The 20260-nt window shown below is 42.4% G+C and overlaps 2 protein-coding genes across 3 annotated transcripts in view; both read left to right on the forward strand.

The window, feature by feature from the left end:
• Positions 1-3: 3 nt before the first annotated feature.
• On the forward strand, positions 4-15801 carry PPIH (peptidylprolyl isomerase H). 2 transcript variants are annotated; one of them, XM_006903997.3, is made up of 10 exons: positions 4-157; positions 514-578; positions 891-914; positions 1181-1225; positions 1490-1532; positions 5012-5104; positions 6440-6527; positions 7014-7054; positions 7806-7895; positions 15633-15801. In XM_006903997.3, exons 1-9 carry the CDS (start codon positions 92-94, stop codon positions 7872-7874), a joined length of 534 nt encoding a protein of 177 aa, XP_006904059.1. In that variant the 5' UTR covers positions 4-91; the 3' UTR covers positions 7875-7895; positions 15633-15801. The 2 variants fall into 2 exon arrangements, with proteins under 2 accessions (XP_006904059.1, XP_006904060.1); XM_006903998.3 differs by having other exon boundaries at positions 15657-15801.
• Positions 15802-18168: 2367 nt separating this feature from the next.
• Positions 18169-20260, forward strand: part of YBX1 (Y-box binding protein 1) — a 21877-nt gene continuing 19785 nt past the window's right edge. Inside the window, exon 1 of the mRNA XM_015593201.2 lies at positions 18169-18215. Coding sequence (XP_015448687.1) covers positions 18169-18215 — 47 coding nt within the window. The remainder of the gene's footprint in view (positions 18216-20260) is intronic.

Here is a 20260-nt window from a genome sequence, read left to right on the forward strand (position 1 = left end):
TCCTGCGCCTGCGCGGGAGACTAAACCTGCGGAGCTGGGATTAGGGTCATCGGAACTAGGCGCTAGCGACTTCTGCTTCCGGGTCGGAGCCATGGCGGTGGCAAATTCAAGCCCTGTCAATCCCGTGGTGTTCTTTGATGTCAGCATTGGCGGCCAGGTGAGGTCCAGGAAGACCCAGCCCTGCGCCGAAGGGAAACAGCATGGGGCCAGGCAGACAGAATTCATCCGCCCAGGGATAGCGGGCTCGGGAAGCCAGAAAGGGAAACTGGACCAGAACCTACCGACCTGCGGGGTGTGGTGAGTGAAAGAGAATGAACACCCTTGCCCCTCGTAGTGTGCATCCTAGCGTCCCGCTTGTGGAATGTCTGGACGGAACGAAAGGATAGGTTACGGAGGCAGAGGTGGGAGAGAGAAAGGTATGGGAAAGGGAATGGTTAGCTCTTTGAGGTCCCCGCTCAGCGAGGCCTTCGTGGTCTTGGACTGGGCCTTCCGACCGTCTCTTGCCGGTTGCAGGAAGTTGGCCGCATGAAGATCGAGCTCTTTGCAGACGTTGTGCCTAAAACGGCCGAGAACTTTAGGTAAGGAGATGCTCTGCCAGATTAACCGAACCGAAAGCTGGGCCCCATTCTGCGGAATCGTCTGCCTATCCCTGTCCGTCCACTCACTGCCCTTGTGATCTGATTCCCCTAGGTATCGCTCTGTCTGAATAGTCCCCGTTTTGACTGTTCCCCATGTCAGTTTATCTTGTCTGTATGCCTGGGAGTCTGGACGTCTGGCCTCCGGTTGGTGGGCTTGCTGGCGCCAGTGGCTGTGCGCTCCCCCACGGAGATTAGAGGAACTCACTGCTGTGATGTCATGGTGGCTGAGTCCTTCATTCTTTTCCCTTTCAGGCAATTCTGCACTGGAGAATTCAGGTCAGTGGTTGACTTCTTTGCTTGCTCCTGAGGGGTGACCTGGGGCTGCAGTGAGGGTTTTGGGGAACCACCCGCAGGCCTTGAATGATTGCTGGGGACTGTAATAGAAGGTAATACCCCGAGGGTCTGTCTTCACTTCATTTGCCTTCTTTATCTCCCTTGTCCTGACCATCTTTAGGAGCGTGCCTTTGGCTCCCGTGTATGGTAAATTGGAAAGGCGTATGGTTATCTGTCATCATTCCAAGTCTCTTTCTTTTTGATTATAGAAAAGATGGGGTTCCAATAGGATACAAAGGGAGCACTTTCCACAGGTAAGGCCCATGGCAAACCATCCTGAGGGCTTTTAGAATTACTTCTTTGGGGGATTAATCTCTTTAGGAAAATAAAATCATAGGATAATTCTTAGATCTTGAGAAGGAATGTTTTTGTGGACTAAATTGACTTGAAGATTTATTAAAAGCTAGAGTGATAAACATGGTATTTTGAAATCAATGTTAATCTAAACTATAATGACTAAGTCAATATTTTTCTAAACTACAGACTCTTATCTCAGAATCCTTTGTTCTCTGTTTCAGGGTCATAAAGGATTTCATGATTCAGGGTGGAGATTTTGTTAACGTAAGTACTCTTCCTTTCCTATCAAAGACTTATACGATTTTTTTGTTGTTTTTGTTATTGTTGTTGCTACTATTTTTACTACAGGGACCCAAGTCTTAAGGCTTGAGAACAATAGCCAAGTTTATTAGGGGTGGGGGTGGGAGGGATGAGGATGAGAATGTCCTTGAGAGTTGCTGGCAACTACTCAGTGTACCACTAGATGACAGACATCAGCACTTTATTGAATCACTAACTTCCAAATCTCAACCTTTTAGGGCCAGAAACTGAACTTTTCCAGCATGCCTGTAGATGACCCATGACAGACCCAAATTAACCACATGAAACTTAGCTAGAAATCAAATGCAATTTGTTTAAACTAAATCGTAGTAAGTCCCTTTCCAGTGAGCTAAATGCTTATGCCCCATTTTCTCTTCCACTTCTGGTATCACAGTGCCTGGAAAGCTGAGTTTTTCATTGGAAGTTGATTAGGGGGCAAGAGAGGTAAATAATTCTGGAAGGATGTTTCCTCTATTCATGGGGAGAGCCCAGTGAAATAGTTCCTTCATTACTAAGCATGATTTTCTTGTGACTAGACTTAATATGTGTCCCCCATATTAAGTCTTCTCCCCTCTCCTGACCTTAGAGGGAGCTGAATAAACCACATTTTTTTCTTAAATCTACTTTTGTTCTTACCCACTTCTGTGCATGGTCTTTCTTATTAGTATCATTTGGGTAGCCATGTTGCTGTTTTCTCGAATCTAGGAGACATTTTCTTCTTCACGTGTGTACTTACTTAGTTTGACTCTTATGAGCTTTTTATCTTTCTCTTTCCTATCTAGGTAAGGTTGTGATCTTAAGCCAGATCAGGCTTTCAGATATGTTTGGTTTCATCTGTATGATGTAAAACTGGGAAATTTCACCAAAAAATTCTGGAGTTTTGTTTCCTCTCTAAAGAATGGAAAACTAGGACGTGGTTCCATAGTGTAGTGGTAGGCACGTCTGCTTTACACGCAGAAGGTCCTGGGTTCACACCCCAGTGGAGACATGGTCCATGGTCTACGACCATGCCACCTGGAACAACCCCGATGTCTGATCTCAGAAGCTAAGCAGAGTCGGGCCTGTTTAGTACTTGATGGGAGACCACCTAGGAAGACCAGGTACTGTAGGCATAAATAATAATAAATTTTTAAAAAAAAGAATGGAAAACTAGGCCTGTGTTTCTCATGCAGTGACAATTGGTTGGAATCAAGTAACTGCTCCATTCAGGCAGAATGTGTCCTTGCCATTTCACCACAGTCCCCACTACCTGCTTCCCTCATTTGTGATACCTGCCCTCATAGGCATTTGTTTGCTAACCATAGCCACTATTGATGGTGATAGGGCTTGGGGTGACCATATACTTTTTTTGTTAGCTGATATGAAGGGCTGAGAAGCTGTTCTCTGCCTTCTTTCCTTTCTTCTCATAGGTCCTGTATTGTTGTATTGTCTTAGCAGGAACAGAACCAACTTATTACTGGTCATTGCCAGGTACATCTGATCACACTTACTGATAGCCCCAGGGCTAGACAATAATTGGTCAGCCAAAGGTTGAGTATCAAAGAGAAGTAATTGCTCAGGGCCACCCTTAGAGAAGAAAAAATAGAATGAGCAAGAGGCAGAAGAAGCAGGATTTGAGACCTACTAAAGTTGGACCAAGAATATTCGTTCGTTTTAAAATTTTATTTGTTTTTTTCTGGTTGCAAAAGAAAAGTGTAGAAAAGAAAATAAGTCATCTCTCAAGGATTCTCTCCTTTCAAGAAATAAACTCTTGGCATTTTAGTTTACAGCCGCCAGCCTTATCTTTGCATGAGTATGTGTGTCAAATATAATTTTTAACAGACTTAAGATCATATTTATGTTTGTTTTTTTGTACTTAACAATTGTCTACATTTTCTCCTGTCATTATCTTCTTCCAAAACATTTTTTCTAACAGCTGCCTAATAGTCCATTATGAATATACAGTGAATTTGTTTGAGCAATCCACTATTGAAGATTTACGTTCCTTTTGTTGTTTGCTCTGAAAATTTGTCATTTTCCCTTCTCTGGCTTCTGGAGAGCAATAGATAGTATGATTATAGAGAATGATGTGGTAACTGACCTGTCCCCTAAGTTTATTGGGAAATTAGAAATGAACTTGTTTTCTCTTCCTCCTGTATATACGTATGAATTTATGTTACATAGATACATACATACAGTTAGAATAGCTCATATTTGTATAGTGCTATATCAGTTGCAAAGTCTTTTCTCAGAGAGACTAACTGGATCTTCATGGCAATGCTGTAAAGAGTAGGTGCTTTTATCCCCACTTGATAGTTGAGGAAACAGGTCAGAGATAGAGAATGAGTTCCTCAGATCATAAATGATAAGTCGAACTCAAATTCAGGTCTTTCCACTATACAGAGGTCGGCTTTATTGATAATTTTTAGTCAAAGGTTTGAATTTGACAATTTTCCTTTCTTCCCTCATGTTAATCCCCTTTCTACCACAAATCCAATATTATTTTTCTTTACTAACTGGCTTGAAAAGACTAGTCTTTTGGCACCCTCTCAGTGTTACTTTAAATCCCCAGATTCTATTTAAGAAGCTGCAAATATGGTCTTGGTCAAGTTGTTTTATTACCTTGACTTAAGATTGCTCACCTGAAAGAAAAATGAGGAAGATGATGTGTATTCCACAGGTTTATTGAAAGAGCAGAGAGAGAATGTGAATACAGCTAGTTTAAACAGACATTGGGGAGTTAGGATTCACAGAACCCAAAGGAGAAACAAAAACTAGGAACTGGAAAGCCACATAGAATCAAGGCATACTTTCTCTCTGGTTCTCTAGCGCTCTCTCCAGCCCACCTTGCAGGAGATAGTCACTTCTAGCTTCCAGGTTTACACGATACAAGTTCAACCTCAAAGAGAGCATCTATCCTATTCCATGATTCCCACAGAAGGAACTCTGGTTGGCCCTGCATGAGTTAGGTGTTCTCTTCTGGACCAATCAACTTTGGCCAGGAGGGTGGTATCATGTTGTACAGACTAGACTTCCAAGAGCCCACCCACCCACATAGTTTGGGGGTGAGTTGGGGTAGTAGTTACTTGGGTGATTTTATGTGTATGCAGGCATGAGAGTCTGCTGGAACAGCAAGGATTATGTATTAATCACTGAACTATTCTGTACTTTACCTGGGTCTTAACCTAGGTTCCTAAAGGCCCAGCTTGCTTGCTTGCTAATAAATGTTTAGACATTAAGATATTTTACCCAATCTGTGAGAAAACCTGGCCAGTTTGTGGGCTGCAGGTGCCTTGGATGGGGCTTTGATTGCAGAGTCGGGTCAAAGAGATGCAGCTCCCAAAGTGACCAACAAGAGTGGACTTTAAATAAAGAAGCTAGGCTTTAGGTAAGAGCACTCTTCTACCAGCCTCTGGGGGGCCCAGCACTCGCAAGTTGCCAACACTTCCCTTCTCTTTGCTCAGGGAGATGGTACAGGAGTCGCCAGTATTTACCGGGGGCCATTTGCAGATGAAAATTTTAAACTTAGACACTCAGCTCCAGGCCTGCTTTCCATGGTAAGTGAGGTCCAATCAGGGTTTTGGGTTAGATTTATAGCCAGCTGGTTTCTGGGCCCTTCTTGAGGCTCAATGTTGTCTCTTAGGATGGAAGCAAATGCTTTTTTTTGGCTCAGCCCAGGACTCAACTCTGCTATACCCATCTTCTTCCTCAGTCTGATTTTGTTGGGCTGGGCCCACTAGCAGCCTGGAGAACCAAAATTCAACTCTGGTGTGTGTTTCCCTCCCTTTGTTTCAGCCAGGACATGGGACCGGGCATTTAGCCTTGTTGCTCAGAATGCAACCAGTTGTTCTTTCAAGACCCACTGTTCACTCGCTCATTGCTCCACTCACCAGAACTTTCAACATCCATTCACTCACATTGCATACTGGCTGGTCACCCCCTTTTGCGCACTCACCACGCCTTGCTCACCACTTCTACTCCATTGTCCCAGCACCTTCTCCCCATTTATAATCCCCCTGACACACATCTCACTCTTTCACAGGCCCCTGCCTACGTGACCTAAACCTCCTCATCTACCCCACCCTTGCTCACTATCTTTTATGCTCACTGCCCCTTCACTTCCCCTTATATATACCCCTCCTCATTTTCCCTTACCCCTCCCGCCTTGCTTCTCTCACCTTCTCCTTCCCTTCATCACCCATTTCCCTCTGTGTCTCTGGAGTTATAAAAACATGTTATATGACTATTTCCTGCTTGCTTGCTAATAAATGTTTAGACATTGAGCGGCAAAGTAGATAGACTAGGCAGACAGGCAGGCAGGCAGACAGACAGACAGACAGAAAAGAAAGAGAGAGAGACAGACAGACAGAGAGAAGTGAATTGGACTCCTGGGAGGCCTATCCTTCATTCCAAACCATAGGCCTATTCTGACTGGCCCAGGCAATCTCCGTAGCACTAGCTATTTGCACCGTCTTAAATTTTTTAAATTGCCATTGTTATGATATAGTACATTCAGACAAAACAGGTTACGGCCTAGGCAACTGACCTTTTCTTATCTAGTAGCTAACTTGTAACTATAATTTAGTTAGAACTAGTATTGGACTAAACGCATCAAATTGGGTCCCATAAACAGTTGTTTCCATTATAAAAATTTACCCTGTAGAAGAAATGTACATTTATTCAAGGATTAGTTCCTTGAGGGCAGAAATTGTGTGTCCTGTTCATCTCTGTATCATTGGGTCCTAGCTCAAGCCCTGGCTCGGAATAGATGCTCAGTAAGGTTTGCTGAAAGAAAGTGTGGAGGAATCAGAACTATAGACTCTCTTGGGAATCTTTCCCTTCAGCTGGTATGGCCAGGAAAACTCATTGCAAGTATACTTGGTTTCCATCAGGCAAACAGTGGTCCCAGTACAAATGGCTGCCAGTTCTTCATCACCTGCTCTAAGTGTGATTGGCTGGATGGGAAGCACGTAGTGTTTGGTGAGTCCTACTCCTGTCCCATGGTCAGGCCCCATTCACTCAGAGTGGGACTTCCAAAGGAGCTAGTCCCCATACTCTCGTACCAAGAGTGCTCGTCTGGTTTGACTGCTCTGGATAGTAGTAGGGAAGGTGGAAGTGGTGGAATGTGGAGAGGATGTGTGGGAGGACAAAGGGGTCAGCTGATAAAATGAGTAACTACTTGGGCAATACATATGTCTGGGGGACAAACCCAGATGGTGGTATAGAGGTAATGCCACACAGAGGCAGCACAGTGCAATGCGGCTTCACAGACAGTCAGACCTAGGTTTGAGTCTTAACTACTACTTCCTACCTGTGACCTTGGGCAGGTCATTTCACCTCCACCGAATCTTCATTTCTTGAAGTTGGTATGAGGAACAAATGAGATAATGGTGAGAATGGACATTGGAATCTGGAAAATGCTATGCAAGTAAGAATACTAAAGTTCGGCTCATACTCTTCCTACAGGAAAAATCATTGATGGACTTCTAGTGATGAGAAAGATTGAGGTAAGTCCTGTTTTGATTTCCTCTTTCTCAGCCATTCTGGTCTGGTACTACCTGACTAGTGTCAACAGAGAACCCTAACTCTAACCCTAGCAGGCTCTAGTTTATTAGACCTTTATTAAATGGCCTTCCTAAAGAAAATGAAGGTGAGACCACAGGCCTCCCAAGTTTTCCTGGCCTGTAGTTAGCCTCTCTGTAGCACACACTGAGCTTTGGCCTTTGGTGGCCCCTTCACCGACTTGATAAAATCCTACTCAGCATTGCATTCAAGATCCTGCCCGCTTCTCCATGGCTCCTTCTGCCACTGTCTCCTCCATGTTCCAGTCACATCAGGCTACTGGCTTTTCTTTAAATGTGCCATACATGTCCCTGCCTCTTGCCGCTTCTTGCTCCTAAGCCTTTGTTCATGTTGTTTTCTCTACCTGGAATGCTCTTTTCCTTTCTTTTCCTCTTGGTGAGATCCCATTCATTCTTTTAGGCCCAGCTCAAATAATCCCCTGTTCTGTGAATCTTTCCCTGACCTCTTTAAGCAAAGTTTAGTTGCTTCCTCTGCCCTGTATATACTTTCTTACAACATATTGTTACATAGCATAGGTTTGATATTTTCTAAATGTACACTTTATTTTTTATCTGTATTATATGCTTTACCTCTCTCCTACGGCCCGTAGCACAGGGGTTGGCAGACGTCAGTAAATGTTTGGTGTGTGTGTCTATGTGTCTGAGTGGGTGAATCTTTCCTGTGCTTTCTTCCTAGAATGTTCCTACAGGCCCCAACAATAAGCCCAAGCTGCCTGTGGTAATCTCACAGTGTGGGGAGATGTAGACCCAAACAAGACTGAATCAGGTAAGTGTATCTTTCTCTTCCTGGTTAGGAGTCGCCCCAGAGAAGGTAGCATGATCTAGTGGAGAGAACCTTAGACTTGAAGACATGGGGTTGAGCTCATTTCCTCTCCGTGTGACCTTGCAGAAGGCACTTCCCTTCTCTGAGTCTGTTTCTTCACCTGTCAAATGGAGATAATACCTATCTCCTAGGATCATTGTAAGGATCAAAGAGAAAGGGTTGTTAGGGCATTTTACTTTTCTACCACTTTGTAGTTTACAAAGTGTCAACTTGAAAACCATCAGGCAGTTTCTGACAGCTTTCTCGGACTAGAGTTTCATTCAGTAGTCCTACCTGAAAGACCTAGCTCCAGCTCTGGGGAGACTCCCTGCTGGGACCATCCTGGGCAGCCAGGAGACACATCTTTTATGCTTCTCATCAGAACTGATGATGCAATTCCAGGCCCTGACTTTGTATTTGCCAGCCTCATAGGTGAACATGACACATTTCTCAGCCTCAGCTCATACCCATCCTTGCCACTGCTGCTCTGTCTTGGACATTGTGCTAGGCATGCAGAGTAGAGCAAAGAATCAAATGATGCCTCTGCCTTTCAGGAGCTTATGGGGAATAAGACACATTCTCAGAGGTGATCACTAGTAATATGAGTGACATCGCCAAGTGTCATAAGAACTCAAGGGGGAAACCGGTCACTTCCAGCTAGAATGGTGGTGTCTTCTTTCCTTTCCATCCTTCTTTTTCTTCTTTTCTTCCTTCATTCCTTCCTTTTCTTTTCTATCTCTCTCTCCCCTTTCCTTCCCTCCCTTTCCTTCTCTTTCTTTCTCTCCCACCTCTCCTCTTCCTTTCTTTCTTATTTTGAAACCTGCAGGAAGTTGTAAGAATAGTGCATTGAATACCTTTCACCTAGATTCACTAATAATTAACATTCTTGTTTTATCATTTTTTCCTTTCCCTCTTCCATCCCCTCAAATTCCCATTCCCTCTTCTCCCGTCTCCTACTTTCCTTCCTACCTTCCTGCTTTCCTTCTTTACTTTCCCTTCTTTCCCTTCCTTTATTTCTTTTCCATTTTAAAGTTGAAGACTTCTTGACACTTTACCCATAAATACTTCAGCAAGCAACTTCTAAAAACAAGAACATCCTACATAACCACAATAATATCTAATATGCATGTTCAGACTCCCCAGTTGTCCACAAAGTAACTTTTATAGCTGTAAAAAAGAGCGATCCATCCAACACTTGAAACAAACATCGCCCTAATAAATTTCATTAAAAGTGATCCAATCAAGTTTCATATATTCTATTTGGTTGGTTATTTTTAATCATGAAAGTAACAATCTCATAAAAATTTTCACACGAAACAGTTAAAGTGAAAGTCCTCCCATTGACAACACCCCAGCCCCAATCTCACTAGCCTTCCCAGAGGTAACTTCTTTATCAGTTTGATATATATCTATCAGGGCCTTTTCTTTGCCTATCTAATTTTGGGAGGTTTTGTTTTTCCTAAGCGGCATCAAACTATATTGTTCATCATTGTTTTTCCATTCGGCATTATGTCTTGAAGACTTTTCCTCCTCCATTCAAGTAAAATTACTTCATATTTAAAAAAAAAAGAAAAAGAAACTGACATATTCCATATTTGTAGCATATAGTTTATTTTACCTTTTTCTTAATGATTTGAATAGTTATATATCCTGAGTCTTAGTTCTTTTTTTTATATGTTGTGACTACTTTCTCAAGAATATATTTTAAGAAAAAATTAACAGTGTATTGCTTATCTTGACTTTGGTTATATTCTTTGTTAAATAGAAGTTTTAAATTTTGATGAGGTCAAAATGATAAGTCTTTCCTTTATGGCTTTTGTGTTTTGTTTAAGAAGGGCCTTACTACCTCAGATCCTAATGTCTTTTTTTTTTCCTAGTATTTCTTTAGTTTTATTTGTATGCTTACAAAATTATCTAGAATTTATTTTTTTGAATTCTGCCCTTTTCTCCAAATGGAGATCTAGTCAAAGACCAGACCATTTTAATGACTGTATATATATACCTCTAGCTGTGACTTACTTTGTGTTCACAGCATCTGGCACTTATAGGCATTCAGTAAAAATTTATCACATGAGTTAATAGAGAGAGAGAATGTCAGGCATTTTAGGCAGGGAACTGGTGCGAGCAAATGCTGAGGCAGGATCTGCAAGCTCCACATGGACCTCTCTCTTGTCCTGCAAGTTGGTCCCTTCTCAGGCCCAGCTGACCCCCTGAGCTTTCCTTTCTGTCATTACTGGGGGACTCTAGGCCTCAACCTGCATTCCCCCTTCAGTAGCTGCTGGCCATTACTCCCTCTCCCCATCATTTATTTGCTGTAACTAAAGTCGAGCTCAGAGATCCTTCTCCTTCTGAAGGCTGACCACTGATCACTACCAGAGGATAGGAGATAACAGAAAGAATAAAGACTAGAAAGTCTTTATGTCTGGGGCCTCTTTTCTCTGTTTTTCTGAGCCCCTTACATAAAGTTACTGGAAATCCTTATTAGGAGGGGGTTTCATTTCTGAGGGTGGCGATCATCAACTCTCCCCTCCTCACCTACTGTTAGCAAAGATTACATAAATCTTTGCTGCTATGAAAGCCCTTCTTCTCAACCTGCAGCCCAAGCAGAACAAATTCCATGGGGGCCATTTGATATTTCAGAGGCTCTCTAGACCAAAATTGTTCAATAGATACTCGTTTCTGTGATAATGAAAATGTTTTATATCTGTGCTGTTATGGTAGCTTCCAGCCACACCTGACAATTGAGCACTTGAAATGTGGCCGATGTGACTGAGGGACTGAATTTTTAATTTTAATTAAATTTAAAGAGCCACATGTGGTATCACCAATTCAGTCTCCTAATCCTGATCTGCTCAGAATTGAATCTTTCATAGCTAATACTTAGGAATAACATAATAAAGCAGTTACCATTTATTGAATATTTCTCATATTCAGATATTGAGCTAAGAATTTTACTTGAATTATCTCATTTAATTTTACCCAGAATCCCTATCATAGATTTTTAAGGTGTCAGGGAATCTAGATGTTAGTGTAACCTAAAGGTGTTCCACAGATGGGTGCCCCACTTTGGGTTTCTGAGTAATGTGATTTGGGAGAAAGTAAGGAAAAGAGATGAATTCCCCCAGAGAGCAGGATATCATTTCATCATTCTTCTCCCCAGCTATAAAGTTACAGGCATCTCTAACTTCTTCCTATAGGAGTGTTTCAGATCTCTCAGGTTGCTTGGGGCAGAATAATGGTTGACGGCCAGTATAAATGATGTTTTCAAACCCTACTGGGCAGTATTTCTCAAACTTTAATGCACATATGAATTACCAGGAAAGCTTGTTAAAATGTTGGTTCTGATTCAGTGGCTCTGGATGGAGCCTGAGATTTTGCATTTATAACCAGCTCTCAGGTAATGCTGATGCTGACTTTGAGTGGCAAGGTTACGTGGGAATAACAAAGTCTGTCTTTTAATTGAGAACCCACCATATTCCAACCAGAAAAGACTCAGAGGAGATAATCTCTTGGTGGCACTGGTCCAGCAGGAATCTAGTGCATTCAAATCAAGATATCACCTAATCATGCATTTGAGGCGTTGTGCCCAGGCACTGGAAATATAAAAAGATAGGAAAGAGGCAGAAGGTAGGTTAGGTCACTTGATCAACTGTACCTCCCTATGAAGCACTTCCTTCCAGAACTCTTTTATGTTTTGCCTTAGGTCCTGACTTTGGTTTTAGTGAAAACAAAGTTTTCTGTATAACTCTACATGTAGAAACCTTGGTTTTATCTCAGTGGGTCCTATGAAAGCTTTTTATGATAAATTTGGTTAGGTATACATTAGTGAACCCTGGCCCTCAGGAATCTGCCATAGTCTGAACTGGGCTCTTTTTACTTACAACCTGAGGGGGGCTGGTGGAACCTGTTTTGAAAGCCTGAGAGTCTCTTGGAAAAGGGAGTGACTGTGAGCTCTGGCAGCCCTGCTAGTCTGAATTGATGCTCACCTCCCTGTGATCCCCAAACCTGGTATTTGTGGCAAGCAGTAGTTTAGTTCATTGTTTCCCAAACTTCCCTAAAGAAAAGAATCATTTTGGAGCATTTGTGAAACCTACTAATTCCCAGATCCCTCCCCTTCAGAGTCTGATTGAGTTAGAGGTAGGACCCAGGATGCTATGTTTGTAACAAGCATCTGAGATGCTTCTTATCAGAGAAATGTGGCTTACACTGCTTTCAGTATTGCTGGGATGGATATCTTTTATTTTAATATTTGAATCTTTTGAAAAAATTTTATAATGAGCACAACATAATTTTGCAGTTATTATAGCTTATAATGAGCCATTCTTGAAGTTCAAATAGTGATTACATTAAAAGTTAATTGTACCTTTGGATATGGTAACAGTTGTGAAAGTACTGTTGGAATGACTGAAGTTTAGGAAACACTATCCCCCATTCTGAGATTACCTGCAGATGTAGATGTGATACATTCCTATGGAGGAAAATTATGAAAGACATGTCTGTGGCACATGGGCTGCTCCTTCATCCCACAACTCAGCAGTAATTAAGATAGGTCCCATGCTAGGTGATCACTTCCTAAGGTATATAAATGTCTAATCACTAAGCTGTACTCCTGAAACTAATATAATAATGTATGTCAACTATAATTGAAAAATAATATGCTCTGTATTATTCCATGCTCTATATGAGGCTACATATTTGAAAAGCCCCGTTCTTGCCTTCAAGGAACTCACAGTTTCTTGGGAAACTGACAATTACAGTACAATAAAGCACTGGACTAGACATTTTAGGACAAAATAAGGAAAGTGCGAATGCCTGTGTCTGCCTGGTTTGGTTTGGGAAGACTGCAGAAAAGATGATGCTTCAACTGAACATGAAAGAATAGAACTTGTCAGGTGGCTAAAACTGGGGAGGGCATTCCAAGGAAAGGGAACAGCATGAGCAAAGCACAAAAGCAGGAAACAGCAGGAAGTGTAAGGGAAACTGCAAATAATTCAATATAGCCAAAGCAGGAAGGTATGAAAAGCAAACAGTAAGAGGTGAGGCTGGCAGAGGCCAGGGCCAGTTGTGAGAACCAGTGCAGGCTGAGGAGTTCATATGTGTTCCTGAGGGTGGGGAAGGGCTATAGGCAGTATGTACATTCTTTTTTTCTTCATGGGGTGAGAGTCCAATGTGCTCCTGAAATTCTCAAAAGGGGGCCTGACCCTCGAAAAAGAACCAAGCTGGTAGGAGCCACTGAAGGATTTTGAGCAGGAGAACATCGTGCTTGAATTTTCTTGTTTAGAAGTTGATTCTGGCAGCAATGTGGAGGATGGGGTGGAAGCCCATGAGGTGTCCACTACAGCAGTCCAGGCAAGAGAAAAGAGGTTCCACGTGAAAATATGGGTCTCGAGAGCACTAGAGATTTGGCAGCAAATATTTGCATGCCTGCTGGGTGTGTGACACTGTTTGTTCCCTGCCCTGAAAGTCAGAAGCCCTGCCAGCTAAAAAGGGAGGGGAGAGGAGAATGTCTGGCTCCATTCCAGTACAATCCAGTGCAGTCACAGGCGCTTAACAACAGGGATACATTCTAAGAAATGCGTCATTAGGCGATTTTGTTGTTGTGCAAACTAACATCATAGAGTATACTTACACAAACCTAGCTGGTATAGCCTACTACACACCTAGGCTATATGGTATAACCTATTGTCCTAGGCTACAAACCTGTACAGCGTATTACTGTACTGAATACTGTAGGCAATTGTAACAATGATAAGTATTTGTGTATCTAAACATATCTAAACATAGAAAAGGTACAGAAAAATATAGTATAAAAGATTTACAAATGGTACATTTGTATAGGGCATTTATCATGAATAGAGCTTGCAGGACTGGAAGTTGCTCTGGGTGAGTCAGTGAGTGGTGAGTACTTACACTACTATAGACTTTATAAACTGAATAGTTAGGCTACACTAAATTTATAGAAACACAAGATTAAATCAAGCACAAGAGCAACTGATGCAATCAGGAGCTGGGGTAGGCACAAGATGCTGCTGGTGTAACGGCATACTGTTTTATAGCAAACTTTTCTAAGTAGAGTATATTCTAAAATACTGATAGAAAGTATAGTATAGGAAATATATAAACCAGTAAGTCATTTATTATCATCAGTGTACATAATTGTGTTGCTTTTCTTTTCTGTGACTGTCAGTGTGGTATGTTTGTTTATACCAGCATCATTACAGACACATGAGTTTTACACTACGATGTTACAATGGCTACAACGTCACGAGGCGATAGGAATTTTTCAGCTTCATTATAATCTTATGGGACCACTGTTGTATATGCTGTCCTTTGTTGACCAAAACATTGCTATGTAGCATATGGCTGTACAAAGGCAAAACTCTCTGTGTCATAACTAGGTCTTTCACACATTGAGGTACATCTCATCAATGGAATACTGTATAGCTTTAAAAAGAAAGAGGTAAATCTGTATGTGTTGGCAAGATTTCTAAGGTAAATCAAGTGACAAAGTCAAGATGTAGTATATTATATAAACATACTACTACTTATTTTGAGTAACTTTCAGAAATTTCTGTAGTGATATATAGCTGAGTATTAATAGTTATTTTTGCAGAGTAGATAGCAAAGAGACTTCCTTTTCAGTTTATATTGTCCTGTATATGCTTGAATTTTCTACATTGAGCATGTTTCTTATAACAAATACAATATATGTTAAAACAGTATATGTACAGTTTTAACTAGTCCCTCCCAACTCTTCTCAGGAGCATGTGGCCAACATCAGTTTGAATCATTCCCCAGTTCCTCCATCTCCTCCTTCCTGGCCTAGGCAGAGTCAGTGGTCTCCTCCTGGGTGCCCCTAGTACTTGGTTCATGTTGCTATTAATAACATTTAACACAAAGGATCACAAAAGTGTTGGTCTGGTTTTCTCTAGACTGAGAACTCCTTGAGGCAAGGACCATGCTGACTAATACAGTGCCCTGTCTATGACAGAGCTTAAGTACTGGAGCACCATGCAACTTATAAAGTATTTTTATACATTTTTGTACATTCTTTTTTAGGGCCCAAAGTTAAACTTCTGTTTGAGCCCGCGGTATAAAACCAAGACTCCCTGTCCTCTGGAGGAGGAGGGGTGTGGGCATGTTTGTGGGTAGAGAGACAGTAGTATCTGAGTGTACTCACCATGTTCTTTAAGTGCAGCTAACTCCAAGGACATAAACAGAGGGTGTGGAATTTCCTTTCTCTATAACCCAGGAACCACAACCTGCAAGGAAGAAGGATTGCTCTTTGTTCTAGAGCTCCACAGAGTGCCACAAGGTCTGGCAAAAAACAAAGCAAAACAAAACACAGGCTTTGCAGCCAGTACACCAGGAAGCCCCATCACTGTCAAGCCATTAAACCCCTTGGTACCCTAGTTTTCTCTTTGCTTAATTTTATAATGTATATTGCATGGAGTTGTAATGGGTAAATAATGAGATAGTATGCTTGGCCATAAATGTTAGTTTCTATCTTTTTGGTTCTTGTATAATATACTTTTCAGTTTCACTCTGGAGAACCAAAGGTCTAGCCTATGGCAAGAATCAGATTGGTTTTACTTTTTTGGTTAAAGAGGATTAGGAGTGTAGAGGAGGTGGGAACTTTGTCTCTCATGGAATGTCTCCTTCCAGTTCTTCTTAGCTGCATATCTCTTCCATCCCTCACAGACCTTCATGTCTCTGCCACTGTAGGCCTTCCCTTGCTCTGGGTGATGCTCTTGAGTAAGATCTGGATTGGCCCGTTTGCTTCCTTGCCTGCTGTTGCCCTGTTTGATCAAGAGACCTTGGAAGTATCACACATGTTTTTTCAACTGTAAATAAAGTTTTTTGTTTTGTATGTGTGTTGTTTTTAAATGGTTGTAATGATAGCCCCATCTCCTCATGATTTAGCTTCAGCTAGGACTCACTCTCCTAGCTGCAAGGCCAGCGTGGACCAGAGCCAAGCCCTTGCTATGTCTAGTTGCTCAGATTTGCAAGGAGTTGTAGCAGTCCCTTCTTAGGTTCAAGCTGATTGAACGAAGAAGGCAAATTCCCAGGGCCTTATACCGTGACATATTCCAAGGATGTTTCCACTAGTAGTAGTTTCTGGTTAGTTCTGAAGCCTGTAGGGAGGGATGTGTTTGGATGGGAGACCATTTGACAGAAAACTAAGGTACCAAATAGTCACAATGAAGCGTGAATAGTTTGGTCAAAAATCTTTGTTTGAATCTGGGGTCATTTTTTAAACAGCTGAGGCCTTGAGAAGTTCACCGTCCCTTTCAGATCCCCAGTTTCTTCATCTATAAAATGGGGATAATAATACTTATCTACTTCATAGCATTGTTGAAAGGGTCAAATAAGAGAATGGATATGAAGGTAACTTGTAAACAGTAACATGCCTTGACAAAATGTTAGTTTTGAAAGGAAATAACCCAACATAAAAAGATTCCACTGAGTATAATGTTCAAGAGGTAAAGAGACTTCCCTGGTGTTCCTGTCATGAGGCAATTTCTATGTTTTCCCATTTCTACTTTCTCCTGGCCAATGGACAAGATGACCTACAACTAACTGGCAGTAGGCTACTGCAGCAGCAGAGGTAACAGTTGAATTCTCTGACAGAATAGAACCTGGTAAATGCCATTTCAGTGTTTGGAGAACAAGAGGGACGGTGAGCTATACAGGGGACCTATAGTACAGATATTTACAACTCTGTAGCTAGGTAAACAGGATTCAGGGGACACAGTGAAGAACTGTGATCAAGTAACCAGACAGAATGGAATTATAAAGAGATAGGAAGGATGAGCAGCTGGAATCCTGAGCTGACATTCTTGTGATGGGCCATTCAGTTGAATTCAGTTATACTTGGCACCTGCATTCTATGCCAGTCTCTGTCCTGTTCACTGGAGCTGCAAAGATAAGATGTGGCCCATGCTTGTGACAGGAGATAGGCACAGTTTTGATACAATGTGGTGAATATTAGAATGTGAGCCCTTATGGGGGCAGGAAAATTGGACGCTTTTTTTTTTTTTAAACTGTGTCTCCAGCACCTAGAAGACTTAAGCATCCAGTACCTAGTAAGTGCTCAATAAACATTTGTTATGTGAATGGTAATGCTGTGTACAAGATGCTATGGGAGCAGGGTGGAGAGACTGACAGTGAGAGGAAGAGCAAGTATTGACAGATTGGTTAGAATTAGCCAGGAGATGAGTGGGCAGGGCTTTCCAGGAAGAGGGAACTGTGTTCTTTGGCCAGAATCTGTTAGAGATGGGGAAGAAAGTGAAACTTATTTTGCAAAGGAAATGCTCCGAATGAACTGCCTTGCCTTTCACATCACTTAAAGGTAGGCACTGGAGTTGTCTGAACTGCGGTCACCATCTTGGGCAGTGGGAGCTCTTGGGGTGGCATTGGGACTAGAAGAACTGTGAAGTAGAGAGCTCTCACCTCACAACAGAAGAATTTTGACCTGAACAGGTTTCCAGTGCTTCATTACCATCCCTGCAGTGGTAGAGAAGTGGCTACAAGGAAACTAGCAGAAAGTAGCTCATCTTTATGACCAAGGAGCAGGAGAGAGCTTAATTGGATGAGTAAGTAATGATACTTTTAAGTAACGTTTTAAAGACAAATGTTACAGAATTCATATTCTTGCTTGAGAAGCCCTCCCTTCAAAGCAGTTACATGGGGAAGGTTGCTCACTTATTCTCAAAAGTGCTGCTGCCCTTTTGTCTTTGCAACTCCACTTTGGGTAAAAGCTCTCAAGCCTATCAGGCACACTTTTAAATGTCCTCAGTGTTGGCAGAACTGCCTTTTGAGGAAACATTTTCTTTTTAGCAGTCAAAAGTCATCTAGAGCTGGAACAGATGAATAGCAGCTCTAGATTCCACCTACTTCTCTCCATACACATTGTTGCTGGAAGCCTTTTCACATGGATTACTGGTACAACTGCCCATATGACCTCTTTGCCGCTACTACCACCTTCTCTGACCCATTTTCTACACCATCTCATTCATTTAACAAATTTATTAAGATATTGTGTCAGGTACTGTGCTAGATGCTCCAGGAAGTCATAGTTTGGGAAGATTAAATTAGTGCATTAGTGTTAGGATAGGAGGGCCTTCTGACCTAGTAACATTTGAAGCAAGACCTAAAGGAAGAGTTAAGCAAGCAAAGAAGAGAGAAAGGAAGTTTATGAGTGCAGGGAATAGTATGTGATAGCCCAAAGAAGGCAATGGCTAAAGGTCTGGAAGATTGGACAAGGAATGTGAAAGATGAGAGGTAAGTTTAAAGAAGTCATAGAGTCCTGTAAACCACATTAAGAAATTTGGACCTTCTTAAGGGTGGTGGTAGTCACCGAAAGATTTTAAATAAGACAGTGTCATGTTCAAAAGAACACTCTGGATGTTGTGGTGGGGAATATTAGAGTAAGAAAGAGGTAGAGAGACTGGCTAGGAGGCCATAGCAGTGCTCTAAGATAGGGTCAGCAAACTACAGTTAGCGGGCCATCTCCGTTTTTCAATGGCTCATGGTTAAGAATAAGAATGGTTTTTAATGTTTAAATGGTTGAAAATATCTAAAGAATATGTGATGTAAAAATTACATGAAATTCAAATTTTAGTGTCTATAAAAGTTTTTTTGGAAAAACAAAAATTTGCCTACTGCTCTAAGCAATAGATAACGGCCTACACTAGAGTGGTGGCAGGAGGAATGAAGAGATTAAAGATTTTTAGGACTGATTCAAGGAGGCCTTTAGGAAGTAGAATTGACAGGCCTGGATGATACTGATGGGATAAGGACTATTGCACTAGCCTAACTTTTCCCTACTTCCATTTTTGCCCCTCTTCAACCCGTTCTCCACTTAGCAACCATTAAATAAATTATGCCACTCCCTGGTTACAGCTCTAAATTACTCTTCTCACTACTGCCTTTAGGATGAATTCCAAATAAAATACCCCTAATTTCACCCTGCCTACCTCTGTAACCCAATGTCTTCATTATAGTCTTATTGTAATACTTGCATTCCATTCAAACCCTATCTTGTCTAGCCTCTAGGTCTTTGCATAAACCTCCAAGTGCCTGCAGTCAGCACTCCACTTTCAATCCTTAAATGCTTTGTTTTTGCAACGCTGGGGTGTTGGGTGTTTAAGTTTCTGACTTCATCCCTACACTGAATTTAAGGCAGAAACTGGCAGACTAGTCTATCCCAAGCAGATAGTAGACGCTTAATAAACAACGAATTAAGAACTTCAGCTGCAGCATGTGGCAACCTCGATTATAAATCGTTTGTGAAACGTGGATAGTAATCCCTATTTCACGTGTCTGTTGTAAGAATAAAATGCAAGAAAAATGCCTAGCTTGCTCAATAAACGTCTTTTGATATTAACTCTGATTTGTGGCCAATGCAAAAAGACGTGAATGTTTAATAAGACAGCCCTTAATATGCCTGGTAAAATGGATCGTAAGGCAGATCCCCATGGAGTACGCCCCCGCCCTCCGCCCTAAATGTGCCGAGCAGTGGCAGCCTGAGAGCCTGCGTGGTCCCTCCAAGGTGACTGCTCCGCCGAAAACGGACGCTCTTTGAATGCATACGTTTAAGTCTGTTCCAGAAATCCTCTGCTGTGCCGCAAGTAACACGGCCATTGTAGAAAAGACGGCTCTATTGGCAGTAATGGTCTGAGGTCACAAGGACCATATTTGGAGCAGGAAGGAAGGTAGGCCTTTCCACATGGGGCTAAGGTATCGGCGGGGCCCCTTCCAAGCCCCCGGATCAGGTAATCCCAGCTCAGGCGTTTAGCCGTGCCTTTCCTACGACCAAGAAACAAGCCTGGACGTATGGCCCGCCAGCCCAAGCTGCAGCCTCGTGAAAGTCACGTTCACTCTGCCCGTCCTCTCGGGTACTCTATGGTTCTCGTGGCGACTACTCTAATTCTAGTTCCGGTCTCTATGGCGGCGGCGGAGGCAGGAACGGTTGTAGGTCGGTCGAATTAGCCGCCTAAGAGCCAATGAAAGTGGAGGAGTGATAAAACATTAGCCAATAGGTGTCAGGAATTGGGGTCAGGTGGCGAGATTGACAATATTTCTGGCCAGTGAAAGATGCTTAGGGCGGGTCGAACGCAGGGCTTATCCCGCCCGTCCCGCCATTCTCGCTAGTTCGATCGGTAGCGGGAGCGGAGAGCGGACCCCAGAGAGCCCTGAGCAGCCCCACCGCCGCCGCCGGCCTAGTTACCATCACACCCCGGGAGGAGCCGTAGCTGCCGCAGCCGGCCCCAGTCACCATCACCGCAACCATGAGCAGCGAGGCCGAGACCCAGCAGCCGCCCGCC

This window comes from Pteropus alecto, unplaced genomic scaffold (assembly GCF_000325575.1).
Source record: "Pteropus alecto unplaced genomic scaffold, ASM32557v1 scaffold170, whole genome shotgun sequence".
In the NCBI taxonomy this organism is placed as follows: Eukaryota; Metazoa; Chordata; class Mammalia; order Chiroptera; family Pteropodidae; genus Pteropus; species Pteropus alecto.

What these genes read in the sequence shown, in the direction of transcription:
- PPIH (XM_006903997.3), top strand. Translation starts at nt 92, where the DNA reads ATGGCGGTGGCAAATTCAAGCCCTGTCAATCCCGTGGTGTTCTTTGAT. An exon ending in CTCCAGGCCTGCTTTCCATG is followed by an intron (nt 5,105 to 6,439) that starts GTAAGTGAGGTC and finishes GGTTTCCATCAG; the next exon opens with GCAAACAGTGGTCCCAGTAC. An exon ending in TGGGAAGCACGTAGTGTTTG is followed by an intron (nt 6,528 to 7,013) that starts GTGAGTCCTACT and finishes CTCTTCCTACAG; the next exon opens with GAAAAATCATTGATGGACTT.